The sequence below is a fragment of the Diaporthe citri genome, assembly GCF_014595645.1.
Source record: "Diaporthe citri strain NFHF-8-4 chromosome Unknown scaffold_7, whole genome shotgun sequence".
Taxonomy (NCBI): Eukaryota; Fungi; Ascomycota; class Sordariomycetes; order Diaporthales; family Diaporthaceae; genus Diaporthe; species Diaporthe citri.
The window spans coordinates 4,071,304-4,086,076 of record NW_025064852.1 but is presented as its reverse complement, the minus strand read 5'-3'; the positions used below and the strand labels follow the sequence as shown (position 1 = coordinate 4,086,076).

The 14,773-nt window shown below is 53.6% G+C and overlaps 6 protein-coding genes across 6 annotated transcripts; 2 read left to right on the top strand and 4 right to left on the bottom strand.

The window, feature by feature from the left end:
- Positions 1-224: 224 nt before the first annotated feature.
- Positions 225-2,825, top strand: INS49_014253 (uncharacterized protein; the record flags this gene model as incomplete). The annotated part of the gene is made up of 3 exons (XM_043174944.1): positions 225-377; positions 761-2,394; positions 2,447-2,825. The coding sequence occupies 3 exons, from the start codon at positions 225-227 to the stop codon at positions 2,823-2,825; spliced, it is 2,166 nt and encodes a 721-aa protein (XP_043021889.1).
- Positions 2,826-3,347: 522 nt separating this feature from the next.
- On the bottom strand, positions 3,348-5,545 carry INS49_014252 (uncharacterized protein; the record flags this gene model as incomplete). Its single annotated transcript, XM_043174943.1, has 4 exons — positions 3,348-3,843; positions 3,918-5,082; positions 5,141-5,279; positions 5,351-5,545. 4 exons carry the CDS (start codon positions 5,543-5,545, stop codon positions 3,348-3,350), a joined length of 1,995 nt encoding a protein of 664 aa, XP_043021888.1.
- A 1,233-nt stretch (positions 5,546-6,778) lies between these two features.
- INS49_014251 (uncharacterized protein) lies at positions 6,779-8,517 on the bottom strand (the record flags this gene model as incomplete). Its single annotated transcript, XM_043174942.1, has 4 exons — positions 6,779-7,220; positions 7,386-7,699; positions 7,925-8,321; positions 8,432-8,517. 4 exons carry the CDS (start codon positions 8,515-8,517, stop codon positions 6,779-6,781), a joined length of 1,239 nt encoding a protein of 412 aa, XP_043021887.1.
- Positions 8,518-9,351: 834 nt separating this feature from the next.
- INS49_014250 (uncharacterized protein) lies at positions 9,352-10,584 on the bottom strand (the record flags this gene model as incomplete). The annotated part of the gene is made up of 1 exon (XM_043174941.1): positions 9,352-10,584. The coding sequence occupies one exon, from the start codon at positions 10,582-10,584 to the stop codon at positions 9,352-9,354; it is 1,233 nt and encodes a 410-aa protein (XP_043021886.1).
- Positions 10,585-10,958: 374 nt separating this feature from the next.
- On the bottom strand, positions 10,959-12,759 carry INS49_014249 (uncharacterized protein; the record flags this gene model as incomplete). Its single annotated transcript, XM_043174940.1, has 5 exons — positions 10,959-11,777; positions 11,933-12,051; positions 12,108-12,354; positions 12,409-12,648; positions 12,706-12,759. 5 exons carry the CDS (start codon positions 12,757-12,759, stop codon positions 10,959-10,961), a joined length of 1,479 nt encoding a protein of 492 aa, XP_043021885.1.
- Positions 12,760-13,291: 532 nt separating this feature from the next.
- Positions 13,292-14,071, top strand: INS49_014248 (uncharacterized protein; the record flags this gene model as incomplete). Its single annotated transcript, XM_043174939.1, has 1 exon — positions 13,292-14,071. The coding sequence occupies one exon, from the start codon at positions 13,292-13,294 to the stop codon at positions 14,069-14,071; it is 780 nt and encodes a 259-aa protein (XP_043021884.1).
- Positions 14,072-14,773: the final 702 nt, after the last annotated feature.

Below are 14,773 nucleotides of genomic sequence, written 5' to 3'. Positions count from 1 at the left end.
CCAGTACGAAAGGCAGCTTCCACTGCCAAAGCGGCAGTCACCTGGGATCACTCTTCTGCAAGAAGCTCTTGGCCTTGGGATCTAGACCCACAACCACGTGTCTTGACGAACACCCTCCAAACATCATCATCCCGCCTCGGCTTCCCCTACCCATCAGTACTATGGACGACGAGCCCATCCTTGACTGTATCGTCGTTGCAGATTGCACTGACCGGTCTTCCACAATGCCCCCAAGGAACGAGCTGCCTTCAGCGTCTCCAAGGCCTGACGCTGGCAAGGTTGGTAATGCGGCTCGTGGCGTCCCGGAGCAGAGCGAGACCAGAACGACCTCTTCCTCTGGTAGCACAACTGCCAACCCTCCATCGAGACGCATGCCTGTACGTTGAATCTGCTTCCTCATATCAGACACATGGACTCCTTTCCTCCTCAACTCACCGACCATACTTCCTTTCCTGTGGGCTGGCGCAGGCTGGAACACGTTCGGGTGGCGGCGCCGCATGCCAAGGACAAAGCGGTAGACCCATCCTGAGTACACGCTCCTGGTTTGAGCCTGCATACTCTGACGCAGCGATTGACCGACCTTTTCTTTGACGGCACTGTTGTTGCACGTGAGTGGCAGAATCTACCCAGTCACAGCTGCTTAGCCTTCATCTCTTCGTCATCCCAAGCACTTCCACCGCCTCTTCAGCCAACAAATATCCACACCTTCATCATGTTTACTGGGCACAGAAGCAAGCCACCAGCTGATAGACCTGTACAGGAGAAGAAGGCTGCCGTATCCGGCGCTCATAGTAAGGGGCTAGCACCGACTACAAGAGCAGGCCCTGAGGCGAAGCGGCCTCCAGCATTCCCAAGCATACGTCCTCCGACGAGCCGATCTTCGTCCTCCAACTCTGTCCACGAACAGTCTCATAAACGAAACCACGAGGATGCTTTCCCGTCAAGCAGCAATCGAGACCGCGGTCAACAGCCGGTTCGGTACAATAGAGATCGGTCCAAAGGAGACGAGAATCCTGGCCAACCAGAATCTCGACACAATTCCGCTAGATTCGAGGTCATCTCTATTAGTAGTGACAACGATGAAGACCCTGACTCTGACGACGAGCCTTTGGTCGCGGCCCGCCAGCGGAAGGCGACCAGTGGCACGCCGAATCCCTCAGCACACCAGCGGAAGAAGCAGACACCGTCGAACATCCCTTCTCGACCATCATCTACCGCACCCGACGCTCGTATTCGATCAAACACATCTCAAAGGTCCCATGCAGAGTTGCGCCCATCTACGGCACAAGAGGGCCCACGTACTAGCCATGTCTCCCGGGCCAGCTCAGAATACCGCGCGGATACTGGAATTAGTGAAGTCAGTCAAAGCAATCAGGGTTCGAAGCGTCTCCGTACAGATGTCCCCTTAACTTACGACTGTTTCTTGAGAAACATTGGCAGTATCAGCTCCCCAAGTATCTCTGGCGTCGCCGAGGGTCCAAAGAAAGCCCATGCTTCCGCAGATGATCTTGGAAAGGACAGAGTCTCTGCGACCACCATGTGGTTGGAGAACGAGAAACAAGAATTGAAGGCCAAGCTTGAACAGCAGGCAACCGAGAACCAGGCTCTTGCTAAGCAGCTGAGAGAGTCTCGGGCTCTGTCCAAAGGAACTAATCAAAGCAAGCTGGCGAAAGAGAGGGAATTATCGACGCTCAGGGAAGAGCTAGGGGCCCGGGACGAACAGATCAAGCTCCTCATGTCAGAGAAAGTTAGCCTCAGCGAAACCATCACCCAGCTGCGCGACGAGGCCTCTCAAGAGAAGGAAGATGCAAACCAGTCCCTTATTGCGCGACAAAATCAGGTGGATGATCTACAGAAGCTGTTAGACGACCAGGTTACGCACGGTTTGAACCTCGAGGTCACCGTAATGGGTCTTCGGCGGAATCAAGAGTCCAACAGGTACACCGCAGCCGAAATCACCAAACTGCAAGCAGCGAACAGAGAGCTTAGGGAGAAGAATACACAGCTGGAGGGGGAGAACTCACAGATGGAGGGAGTGATCACAGATGTGAGGGACCAGAGCAGCCAGATGGAGGAAGAGAAGAGCCAGATGATGGCGCAGAACGGTCGGCTCCAGACGCGCCTTGAGGAGCTTAAGCACCAGCTCCAACAACAGTCTGCCGAAAAGCTCCTCGCTGAAGATGCTACGAAGACACAAATTGAAGAGATTCAGGGCCAAGTGAGCTCCCAGCGTGATGAGATCCGAGAGTACGAGAGACGAATTGCCAACCTACATGAGGAGGTGGACTGGTACGAGGGCAACCGCGAGAGGATGAAGAAGGAGTGGGATGAACGAATGGCCATGGAGATGAAGTGGCGCGATGACTTGCTGGCTATCAACAACAACCCCAGCATGTATCTGGCGGAGAGGAGGCGGGCGGCCCTCGCAGCTGCGGACCGTATCCAGCAAGCGGTCCAACAAGATGAACAGAGAGATGCGCCTCAGCAACAACCTGCTCAGCAACAACCTGCTCAGCAACAAGCTACTCAGCAACGTCCTGCGCAGCAGCATCATGCTCAGCATCATCCTGCTCAGCGACATACTGCTCAACGACAGTCTGCTCAGCGACAGTCTGCCCAAAGACGAGCTTATGAGCAGGACGCGTCTCGGGCAGAGTCGAGCAGCGCTGGTGGTAGCAGAGCCTCCCGTTGAGAGTGAGACATTGGTCGCTCCGAAAATTTCGATTTTGTGCGATGGCAGAAACGGTGGGGATTCCGAGTGGGAGGACGGTTTGCTGGTCAAGAAGGGACAGGAATTGGATGGGAGGGTGAACGATAATGCTTGATACTGCATTGTTAATCGGAGTTTTCCTGCCTAGATTGAGACGTGGTAGATAATTGTACGAGAATGTTATACAGTAAAAGCACCGTGCTTAGTGGAGGGAAACTAGTGGTGCGGGAGGAGCTCGTGTAAAGCAATGTTGCTTGGTGTCGCACACTGTAGATTAACTTCCCCCTAGGTGTGGACAGGGCCCCCGGCGGATACAAAATTTTGTGAACCAGTCTTTTGGAGGCGATAGTTTCCTTAGCATAAGTGAAAAATTTTCAGTGTAGAAGATCCAGGGCCACGTACGTTGGCAGATTGAATTCGGACTTCAATGTTCACATAAGTGCTGGCAGTCAGTTAATACGTCGGCAAGCTATGTGCTCCTTCCAGTCATCGCATGACAGTGGAATCAGCTCCGAGTCTCATGGCAATTGATAAAAATAACCCATGATCTAGTATATACACTTGGTAGAAATCAACCCAGATGTCCCTCCTTCAACACAATCAGCGTCAACACCCTTCACCATCCTAGCCACCCTCATCAGTAGATGGTACAGTTATCCAAGTCCTGCTGAAACACCTCCGACGACTGGACATAGAGCGGCAGGTACGTCCGCGTGGAGAAGGTCTCGTCGATGTAGTACGACACGTCATCCGCCGAGTACGCGTCGCCGAGGTACGCCAGGATGTCGGGCTGGATGTAGTCGATGAAGATGAGGTCCACCACGTCCGGCGTGCCGCTCCCGTCGCCGGGGAACCCGCCCACCGCCTGGAAGAAGTGCGGGTAGTCGTAGCCCGGGATGGCGGTGTGTGCTGTGTCGTCGCCGTCGGTGCCGAAGGCGTCGGTTGTGGTGTAGCCTTGGGTCGTGGCGGCGGTGGTCTGGCGGCGGGTGTGGCCTGCGTGCTCGTGTGCGTAGTCTTGCACTTCTCTGTTGGCTAGGGGTGAGAGGAAGGGGTCCACGCAGGTGTCTCGGGGCGCGAGTGGGGCGGTGCTCCCTGTCGAGGAGCGCTTCCAGACGTCGCCGTTTTTGTTGATGCTGTGGCTGTGGTTAGCAATTGCTTTCGTGTACTAATGGTCACTGCAATCTTGCTGCTGGGCACAAGTGCTTACTAGTCCAAGGCCCCACTGGCAACGGAGTAGGGCACGTCGGGGATGTAGACGAAGATGTCGTTGAACGGGGACACGATGAAGGCGTCATCGTAGAGGAACGGCCCCTTGTGCAGGTCGAAGCGGACCGAGCCCGTGTTGATGATGCTTACCCGCGCCTTGTCCGTTCGCGACTCGTTCACGACCACGGCGCTCATAGCCTCTGAGAGCAGGCTGTAGATGCTCCCGGAGCTGTTGAACTCTGCACAAGACTGGCACCACAGCTGGGGCGAGCAGCCAAGCAGCGTGCTGAGGTTAAGCTGCTGCCGGATGTCGGTGACAAGGTCCGTCGTGTTGAGTCCCAGCGGTGTGTCGAATGCCGCATCATCCGTGGTGTAGTTGACCTGCGAGCCTGAGGCGTGATACTCGAAGGTGAGGCGGTTCCAGTCGAGGTACCGTCGCGAGTAGGTCCAGGGGGCGGTGGAGGTGTTCGTCGCCTTCTTGGAGGGGTTCGGCACGCCCGCCGGCGCAGAGGTGCCGGTGAAGCCGCTGTTGTTGGCGCTGAAGCCGCTCATGGAGAGCCACCCCAGGGTCTCGCAGTACCGCCCGGACTCGAGGGCCGTGGCGGAGTCATCGTAGACCTGGAAGTCTCTGATGTGGCTGTGGCCGCCGAAGATCTGGACAGGTGTGGATGGGTAGGCTTTGCGGAGGGCGTCGTGGACGTAGCCGAATGTGCCGGTCGACGTCTGCTTGGCGGCGGTGTTGTGGCCGATAAGCAGGAACAGGTCGACGGGTCCGGGAGGAGTTGCGACTAGGTCTGTGAACCAGGTCTCGTTCACCATGGTAGAGGCGGGGATCACCTTGGTCACGTTGGTGTTGCCCTTGAAGTCGAAGAGGATGCCGAATGCCAAGATTCTGAGGCCATTCTCAGTGGTGAAATACCGGTATTGGTTGCCAAGGTATTTGTAGTCATTGGTGGTGGTGTTCAGGATCTGGACGTTGGAGGTGAGATATCTGTCGCCCCAGGCCTTCGAGAACTCGTTGTAGTCTTGGTATGCGATGTCAGCGTAGTACAGCTCGTGATTTCCGATAGTCAACAGGTCATAGTCGAGCTTCTCGAAGACAACGTTGGATAGTTCACCGTCTACAGCAGTAGCATCACTCAAGCCGGCACCGTCGTGAAGATCGCCTTGTTCAGTGTTAGCAGTGACCACCTGCATTCTCGCCGTCACTTCTTCCAGACATACCAGTGTCCACAAGAAGAAGGTCAACGCCAAGCTCCTTAGCCTTGGCCCTCATACGGGCAGTGAACGAGACGACATCACCCCAGTCGGCACCATAATTCGTCTCCGTGAGATGGCCCTCCAACCAGCCGTGCGTGTCTGTCTGTATGCCGTTGATGTCAGCACCCTTGCCTGACTGCCCATCAAGGCCCTCAGCAGACAGCCCAAACTTACCGTATGCAAGAAATTGAGCTGACCCCATTCGAGCGGCCCGCGGGTCGGTCCGTATGTTGCATTGTGGGCATCAGGCTGCATGCGTTTCGCATGACGGACATGCTCAACCTTGTTGATGGGGCCAAAGCAGCTGCCGCACGCTTGGCAGCCGGCGACGAGGCCCGCGATGGCTGCAAGGATGGTGTGGTGTCTCATCTTGGCGCTGGGCTCTTTGTCACACTTCCACGGGCTCTCTAACACACACTGTCCGCGACCCAAGAGGATGAAAGAGCGACACTGCGTGCAAAGCCAAGAATCCAAGAGATGCAGGAACCGAGTGAGCGACTATTTTCAGAACCCAACGCGCGCGGAGAAATATGGCTTGGAGCCGAGTCGAGCACAACCGCCACACCGGGTACTCCGGCTTATCTGTGGGGTCATAGACTTCTCGCTAGGCACACCGTTCGACGTTGCATCGACGGGAGACCAGGGGGGCATGCGAACGTACCTAGTAGTAGCACCGATGATCCCTACCACCAGAAAGATTACCCGGCCTACACACGTGGGCTCATTTGCTGATGAGCCAGGCTGACCGCGCCCGAAGACGACCGCTGTCAACGACGCGTTGTCAGTGCCCACGTGGCTGCTGATTGGTAAATTGTGCTTTTCCACCAGAATATGTGTTCAGCTTGACCATGCAAAGTGTCCAAGCTCATTTAACAAAAATTCTGATAATGTGGCTTGCAGAAATGAAATAAAGTAGGGAAATTTTGTTTTGTTGAACTTCTGGGTCGAAGAATTGTCGTGGTTAAAGCGCACCGTACTGTGTATGGATCAAAACCGCTTACGAAAAAGGGACAACCTTGTGTTCAGTAATCGATGAGAATGTTGCCAATTATTACGGATTTCGTTGCTTCGAGGGGACGGGTAGATGACCTACAAAAATGAGCGGTGAAGAGGCACTCATTTATCCAAAGTCACTAGGGGGGGGGCTAGATTATGGTTTTGAGTTAGTGTTGTAAAGCACCCTTGTAAAGTAACTTTCGTGTTAAGGCGCTATTAAAGCTTACCAAAAAGTTACTTATGGGGAAGGACCTAGTTTAAAGCCTTAAAAAGTTAAAATATTAGCTAGTATTATATAAAACGCTATTAATTAAGTATTTTAAACAATAATACTTTTATATAATTTCATCATTTTAAAGAAGAAAAATAATATAAATTATTGTTAAAAAGATTATAATATAAATAAAGATTATAATAGGTTTTAATGTACTTCCTAAGTTGCGTTTAAAGATTGAATACACCCCATGGTTAAAATTTAATTCCAAATTAAGTATAACGCCGCGGTGTGCTTTAGAATGTGGCGGCGTTTTGGAATCCGTGATCTGGGCCTGAAGGTAACTACGGCCGATGAAGCAAAGGTTATGGATATTGTCTTTAAGTTTGACTCTATGGGGAATCCGGACGGTCCGTCATGGTCCACGGGATCACGCGTGGTTTCGGTATATCCATCTCTCCCAGCGTCCCCGCCAAACACGCTTCCAGAACGGCTTGGGCGTCTTTCTCGTCCCACTCGACCACCTTCTCATCTTCGCGGTCTTCCAGCTTCCATGCAATGAATGGCTCCATCTGCGCCCTCTCCTTTTCGGAAAGAAGGTGAAGTCTGCCCTTGTACCCGCCTTTCTTAAGCAGCAGGTTAGTCTTCTTGTTCTTTTCAAAGAACTTCTTGTCCACGTACTTCCAGTAAAATGGATTGAAACCATAGTTTATCCGTGTATAATAATCCACGAAGAATGTTCCATTCTCCCAGTTCCGCTTCATTCGTTTGAATATTAATGTTGACGGACGCCCGTCCTCGGCTCCTTCGTTGATGGCCAAGAGCTGCAGATCCCTGTGTAGAGTGGCCAACCTATCGTTTGCCTCCTCTTTGGCTTCCCTTAGCTTCGCTTCCTTTAGTTCCAAAGCCTCCAAGAATAAGGGCAGGTGACGCTTGAACTCCTTGACCTAGGCGCTTGTGCCCTTTTTAAAGAACTTTGGCTTGTTTATGATGAGCCACCAGGGCGGGTTATTATGGAAGGATGCGGGAGCGAAATAAGACATCTCCCAGTCGACGACGCCAACCACGTCGTCGTTGTCGTTGAGCAGCACGCTCGCGGGCCGCATGTCGTCGCACCACAGCTTGAAAGCCTCCTTCTGCTGCCTCGCAGTAGTATTGCCGTGGTCCTCCTCCTCGTCCGCGGCCAGCCGTCCCTCCCTGGCCAGCTTCCGGAATAGTTGCCGCGCAACGGACTTCTCGCGGCCGTCTAGAGGACTTGTCACCGCGTTGTTGTGCTGCAGGGCCAGATGGGCGAGTTGCATGTCTGCCATAGCCTGGTAATACTCGTCCGACGTGCTGTACTATGTCTTGTTGGTATGCGGGAGGATTCTCGGTGGTATTCCTCCCGATATGACCAGATCACTGATACTCTGAGATGTAAGACGACGATGAACCCTTCAGACGAGGGACTGCGGCTGGTGTGTTGAACGGGGTGAAGTGCTCACCTGGGCCGATGATGATGAGGGAACTGGCAGCTTGGTTGATTCAAATTTATGTACAGATGGAAAACCTATGGCTGAGCCCTCGATAGTTGACAGCTGAAGCATGATGTTGGCCATCTGGCGGTAGGCTTTAAGCAGCTTGCTGTCCGTAAGAGGCTTCTTTGGGCTACTGCTCCCCGCCGCCTTTATCTGGTCCCTGATGATCTTTTCCAGAGACTGAGCGTGCTCGATATACTCCATAACGATGAGCGGCCCGTAGCCTGTGGGGTTATCGGCCGAGGTGCACCAGGCGTAGACCTCGGGCACGGGGATGGTTGTGTTGTCGCGGATGAGCATCATGGCCGCGGCCTCGGCGCGGATTTTCTCATCGGGGAAGGCGACGGCGTGGGGGATGGGAACGTGAATCATCGTGGAGAAGCCGTCCTCGAACTCCAACCGCCAATTGACGTTGTAGCTGCCACGGATGCCATTGTGTAGTTCCTGGGCAGGGAGAATCCAGGACGGTATGTGTGGACGAAATCGACCAGCTTGACCTGGTTGTCCCAGCTGTTTGCAAATTTGAACCACTCGTCAGTCAGCTCTTCATTGCGATTCTCGACGATGTTGTCGATGAACAACCCTCTGTCTTTGTGTCGGGTCTCGTTTTTCATATTTATATTTCGCGCTCTGGAAACCAAAGCGTAGAGGTTGAATAAAGGTAGTATGAGGCTCAGGGCAAGACGAGGACCAAGTCGCAGATAGCCATAGGTTGTGGCGACTTCGTATTAGCAATTAAGCACCTGGATAGAGGTTGGCCAGCTCAAAATAATTGAGGAAAAACAGAATTGAAAACGTTTGGGTAGTCAGTCGAGAGTCTTAGCGTTCGAGTTTTGTCGCGCATTGTATGGGCGGCAGCCTAGCTGCTGATCACGAGAATCGTTACGCGCAGTTGCCTAATGTGCGGCAAGCTTCACGTGTCATGTTAAAACTATGTAAGCACTTCATCGAGAGAAGAGTCTGCGCTGAGCCAACCCGAGCGATGCTTGGTATGTAGCTAACTCAAACAAGAACCAACAGTAAGTGGAGGCACGTCTATGCTCCCAACAGATGAGTATCCATTCGCTGTACATCACAGCACCCCTGGTAATCATTAAAGCACCGTAACCCATCCTTCAACCCCGCGGAGCGTCATCAATTCAACGGGGGGCAGAGTCCACGGATTCACTCGGACGGGCCGGGACCAGTACGTAGCCTCGTGACACAGGCTCTCCAGAAAGAGGAGGCAGGTGCACAACATGCATTCGAGGGCTTACAAGACTGTAGCTGAAAAGCAACGCACATAGGAGCAGAGAGAGGAGGCGCTCGGAAGACCATTACGAAGCTCGACAGCGCTTAATTGCGAGAAATGACACACTACGAAATACAAATGGAGGGCTGCTTTCGGAGTTGTCACATAACGATCCAGCCATGCCCTTGGCGCGAGAGTATCTCGAGAACAGTTAAAATCATGGCCTGAAAGACCCCACACGACGTCCTGCGCTTCGACCTGGTGGCTCCGGGCCGCTTGGACGTGGCATGCCATCGTCTCGGACGAAAACGTGGACCGGCCGAACGATTATGCGTTTGGCGAGCTCTTTCACCCAGGCGACTTCCATGTCTAGTTCGTCGCCCCTGAACGGCGATGGCAGAGTTGCGAGAGGCTTTGGACCACCCAGACTTGATGAGTAGTGGTAGCAGCCGGCCAGGGCGCTCAGCAATGATGCCCTGACGTGTAGGAAAACATCACCAGCGGCGGCTCTGAAGCTATTATAGCTGTGTTGCAATTCGGTGGGGAATTCCAGAGGCAGGTTTGAATCCATGACCTGGGATACCTCGTGCTCCAGCATACTTCCAATTCCACGCACAGCCTCTTCGTCTCTCAGATCGACGATCCTGACCTCGTCCTCGGCGAATAGACGACGCACAAAGTTCGGAGGGTAGCTTCGGTCCACCTTCGTCACCGTGCTCATGGCAAAGTCGACGGTGCGTAGGTTGTAAGCAGCATCGCCTGACGAATGAATGAGTTCAGGTTCCGGCACCAGTTGATGCACCCAAGTGCTAAGGCGTTTCAGTGTCACGAAGTCGTCGTCATCAATACAGTTCTCGAAGAGCCGGTACCAGAGCGAACAATCCTCGATGACGATGTGCTCCGCCGACTGAACTATAAGGTGGTTCCTTTGAGAGCGCTCGTAAGGCGTGAAGTTGCGCGGATTGATCAGTAAGGCGTCTTTGCGGGGTGTAAACCACGTCCAAAGGCCCGATTCCGTATAGTCAAGCCGCCATAATTGACTTGGGCCCTCTAAGTGAGTCGACCTGCCGCTAAGGGCGACGAGGCTCTTTCGCGACATGACAACACGTCGGGACTCCCGACAGACCTGGGCGACAGCCGGAACGGACAGAGCCGACGGAACACCCTGCTCCCGGGTGACGCCCTCGAAGCCAAGGAGCCGACTCGGCATCGCGAGCTCCCATATCATCTCCCTGACCTCTAACGGGAGGCGTTTGAAATGCGGCATCCGCGAGCGTTGCGGGGAGTTGTCCGATCGTTCGAGACATAATGACATGTCGCGCCGCAGGTGCTCGAGCTGGCGTTGCTGGTCGTCGTTCTGCTTTCGCAAAGAGGCGATCTCTCCGAGCAGAGTTGTAAACATCTGCTGCACAGCGGCCTGGCCGCTGTCGGGTGGAGTGGTCTGCTCCATGGTAGTGACTAGATCTTGCACGAGAATTCAGAGAATGTGGAAGGATGAGATACATGGAGAAGAGAAGGGGACGACATTTTGTCTTCCGGGGCGGGGAAACCGATTGAGGTGGCCCATTTTATGTCGGCCGAATGGTTGGGCACTTCCCAAAAGGTCGAATGGTGCAACCCTGGCCCGCAGATATCTATGCAGGTAACCGGCCACTGGCTCCAACAAGCCAAGCAACTTGTCAAGTCCCAGGGAAAGTGGTGGCCATCTTACTCGTACGTAGCGCTCTGAGGAAGAGTCATTGAGCTATCCGTTCTCAACAGTACCAGGTAGGTGAGGGCAGTACAGCCTTTCTAGTAATTAGAGTGACTTCGCCCCCAACAGCCTCATGCCTGGGCCTTTTTCAGCCGCACCCATAATTCCGGCTTCGTCATCGAGTGAAATATCTTCATGGTCTTCAGCCTGCCGTCCAGCCCCCACACATCATTCTTAGCCTCATACTCCCCTCTGTCTAGCTCCAAGTCGAAGTGAAACAGAAGGTTCGCCGAGATAAGCCGCATCTCCATATATGCCAGGTTCCTGCCGATGCAGACCCTCGGGCCGGTTCCAAATGGCAGCGACGCGTTCAGTCGATCATTTGAGAACTCGTTGTCCTCTCCGAGCCAGCGCTCTGGTCGGAACTCATAAGGGTTGTGGAAGTTCAGAGGGGAGTGTGTTGACACCCATGGCGGGACGGCGACAGTCATCCCTGCAGGAACATAGTAGCCATCGATCGTGGCGCCTCCGGGAGGGACTATGCGTTGCTGACTGGCTGGCGAAGGAGGGAAAAGACGCAGGGCCTCATGAATGGTTGCCTCAAGATACCGAAGGTCCTTTACTTTCTCCCATCTGACATCTTCCTCTGTTACCAAGGCGCCTCTAACTTCGTCTATGAGACGGCTGTATACTTCCGGGTGTGTGCATACGAAGTAGGTCCAGCCGGTAAGGGCAGTTGCAGTCGTGTCCGTTCCGGCACTGATGAAGAGCGCCATGTTCAGGATGATCTCAGTCTGAGACAGTGACTTCTTCGACTCGTTGTTGATAAGAATGTGGTACATGAAGTCTGTGTGATCTCGGTCTGGGTCTGCGAGGCGGCGGAGTGTTTTCTCACGTGAGTTCCTAAGGTGTACTTTTGCCCAATCAGCCGCCTTTGCGGGGACGAAGAGCTTGAGCATTATTGATTCGAGCCATGTTCCGACACCAGAGAGTCGTCGTATGCCTTGTGTCCATGTCTACTGCATATTAGATGCCCGTAGGTGGGCCTGAAAAGGATATGTCCCTTGCGAAAATAGGAGATGTCGAATAGGGAAGCTGCACGTACCGCTGCCACGAAGACATTGATGACAGACGTGGACCACTCCGTAGCGGATGCCTGACCTAGACATCCAAATGGTTCGGCAAAGCAAAGATCTCCCATAACATCGAAAGCAAGGTAGGTGTCTATAAATCTCATCAGTCAAGATTGCAAGTAAGGTCAGAGTTGAATCAATGCCTACACCAGCTCGACAGGTCTGCGGGTTGCTTCTCGTCTGCCATTTGCCCAAGCACGGCAAGAAACTTTTCAACCTGGATCTTCATGAGATTTTCAAATTGTAGCAGTGCGCTATTCGTGAACAAATAACCCAATGCCCTCCGTTGGCGGGCATGCTCTGCATTCAGAGCCAGACTCACGCCAGTCTGTCCGTCTACGCCCCCAACAGCTCCGAGGAAAATCGGGCTCTTCTCCATGTTCAGCCCGCCTTTCTGGTGATAATGTCAGCTCCGCTTTGATACTTTCCGGCATAGTAATGGACCTACTCGAAGGCCGTAGATTTCTTCCCGAGCCTCGGGGCGGACGAAACTGAGCTCATTGGGAGACACCCGTACCACCGGGCCGTACTTGTCATGCAGTGACTTGTAATACAGATGCTGGTTACCCGTGACCAGTGCCAAGGCAGCTGGCAGCTCTGATACGCTGTTGGCCCACGGGCCTGGTACGGCGCGGAGTGGATGCCATAGGCATCGATGCAAGGTTTGAAATACAAGTCTCGCGAAGAGCTGGTAGAAGTTGGAGGTTAGTACGGGCTCTGGGCCTGACTGGAACAATCAACTTACGAGGATTGTAAGTGTCGCGACTATTGAAGTCACGGAGAAGAAATTGTTTATCATGGCTTAGGTGGAGTGAAGTGCATGCTTCGAACGTGTGTCTTCTCAGAAGCAAGATAGGAACTCCCACTGTCCACGCGCGTTTCCTTTGGTACAACGTGGAATGTGCTAAGCTTTCCTGGATCTAGTTAAAGTTGGGAAGAAAGCTTGAAGCAGGCGATTAGCTTTGTAAGCTGGAACTGGTCTCTCTCTTGTGCGTTGACGAGGGTTCGGCCACCTGCATTCTTACGCTACGGTTAGATACGGCGTAGGATACCCGTAATAATGGTCCCAAATATGCTCAAAACATGCTCAAAGTACCACAAGTCACTGCCAGTCTAGTGACATGTTGCAGACACCCCATGAATCGTGCGGGGTACAAGTGTCCCATGCGTCTTGACCTTGTCCTGGCTCTTTCACTAAGAACCCACTCACTGGATCCGCCACGCTCACACATATGTAGGACGGAACGGTACCTGCGCAATGTCTGTGGTTGGTGACTGTCTCTGGGAGGTCAGTCAATATCGAGATTCCCAAACAACCCCCCGGAACAACCATGGCCGACACCGAGGAACTAGCGAAGGGTTACACTTCGGTTAATAATACCCAATTTGACGCTGGGCTGTTCCTCCTCAACAGACTCGGAGTCACTCCCGGGCTGCACGTCCTCGACGTCGGCTGCGGCCCCGGTAATATCACAGCCCACATCGCCGGGATCGTCGGCGACAAAGGGAGCGTGGTCGGCATCGACCCAAGCAAAGAGCGCATCGACCTCGCGCAAAAAATCAAAACGCCCAACCTGTCATTCCACGTCGGCAGGGCCGAAGACCTGTCTCAATTCGCTTCTGCCAGCTTTGATATCGTATATGTCAACTCTACCTTCCACTGGGTGGAGGACCAGCCGGCCGCAGTCAAGGAGTTCTCCCGCGTGCTCAAGTCTGGAGGTCGTCTAGGAATATCAGGAGGATCCGGAGACTTCGTCGCCGCGCACGAGAGGATCAAGGCCGACGTGCTGTCGAGGGAGCCGTACCGGAACTACCCAGAGCAGAGTGGTCCCAAGTTCATCAAGCAGCGGGATCTTGAGAGTCTCCTCGACAATTCCCAATTTTCCAAGAGGGACATTGTCATCAACAAGATCGTCAAGTCGGCCAAGAACGGGGAGGCGATGATCGAGTGGCTCGACACGAGCTCGTCGGGCAAGACGTACGGCGGCATCCCGCTGGACCTGCGGCCGAAGGCGCGGGAGGAGATGAAGGTGGAGTGGGACAAGATCACCACGGAGGACGGGATTCACATGGACATGGAGCTGTTGGTGACTGTGGCGGCCAAGGACTGAGCGCTATGGGCACGGTTGCGAATAGACCTAGATTCCAGGAATTATTTGGCTCAGCGCTGGTCTGTTCTTCGTGCATTTTTACGTTTCAAATGGTTCGGTGACATTGGTCTCGTCTCAGGACATCTTTGCGGCAAATCGGCCTCTATTGGCAGAGAGATATCAGTTGACTAATCGTCCTTACCTCGTCAAACGCGTGTATCCTTATGGGGAAAAGAAATGGAAAATAGCGGCCCATGTTGAAAGGTCTCCGTGTCAATAAGAGAATGACCCATACTTCGGGACTAGACTGGAAGAATAAACAGGACCTTACCACCCCCACATCGTAGTGGCCAAGAGGCCGGCGTTGCGTATGCCCGACGATGCAACGTGCAATGGGGCGGTTTGAGCAGTTATTGAGCACAAAATGGTTGCGCAATATCACCCAGGTGGACCTCACAGTGGTAATAATCCCCACGGGTTCTCGAGAGGTTTTCATGAGTAAGTCAATAACGCGGCTGCAATATCGGTGTGAGACCAGAGAGATTAATCTGCTCACACCCCCCTCCCCCATGGAGGTGCATGGATACCTGCATCTTCTCCCCCACAGTAGCTGTGTTAATCTGCTCAAGCTACCTGCTCCAATGAAACATTGCCCGAGAACAGACACACCCGTGCCAGCTCCTTTCAGACGCTAGTCCGAGGCCGTTTTCTTGGACACACAGA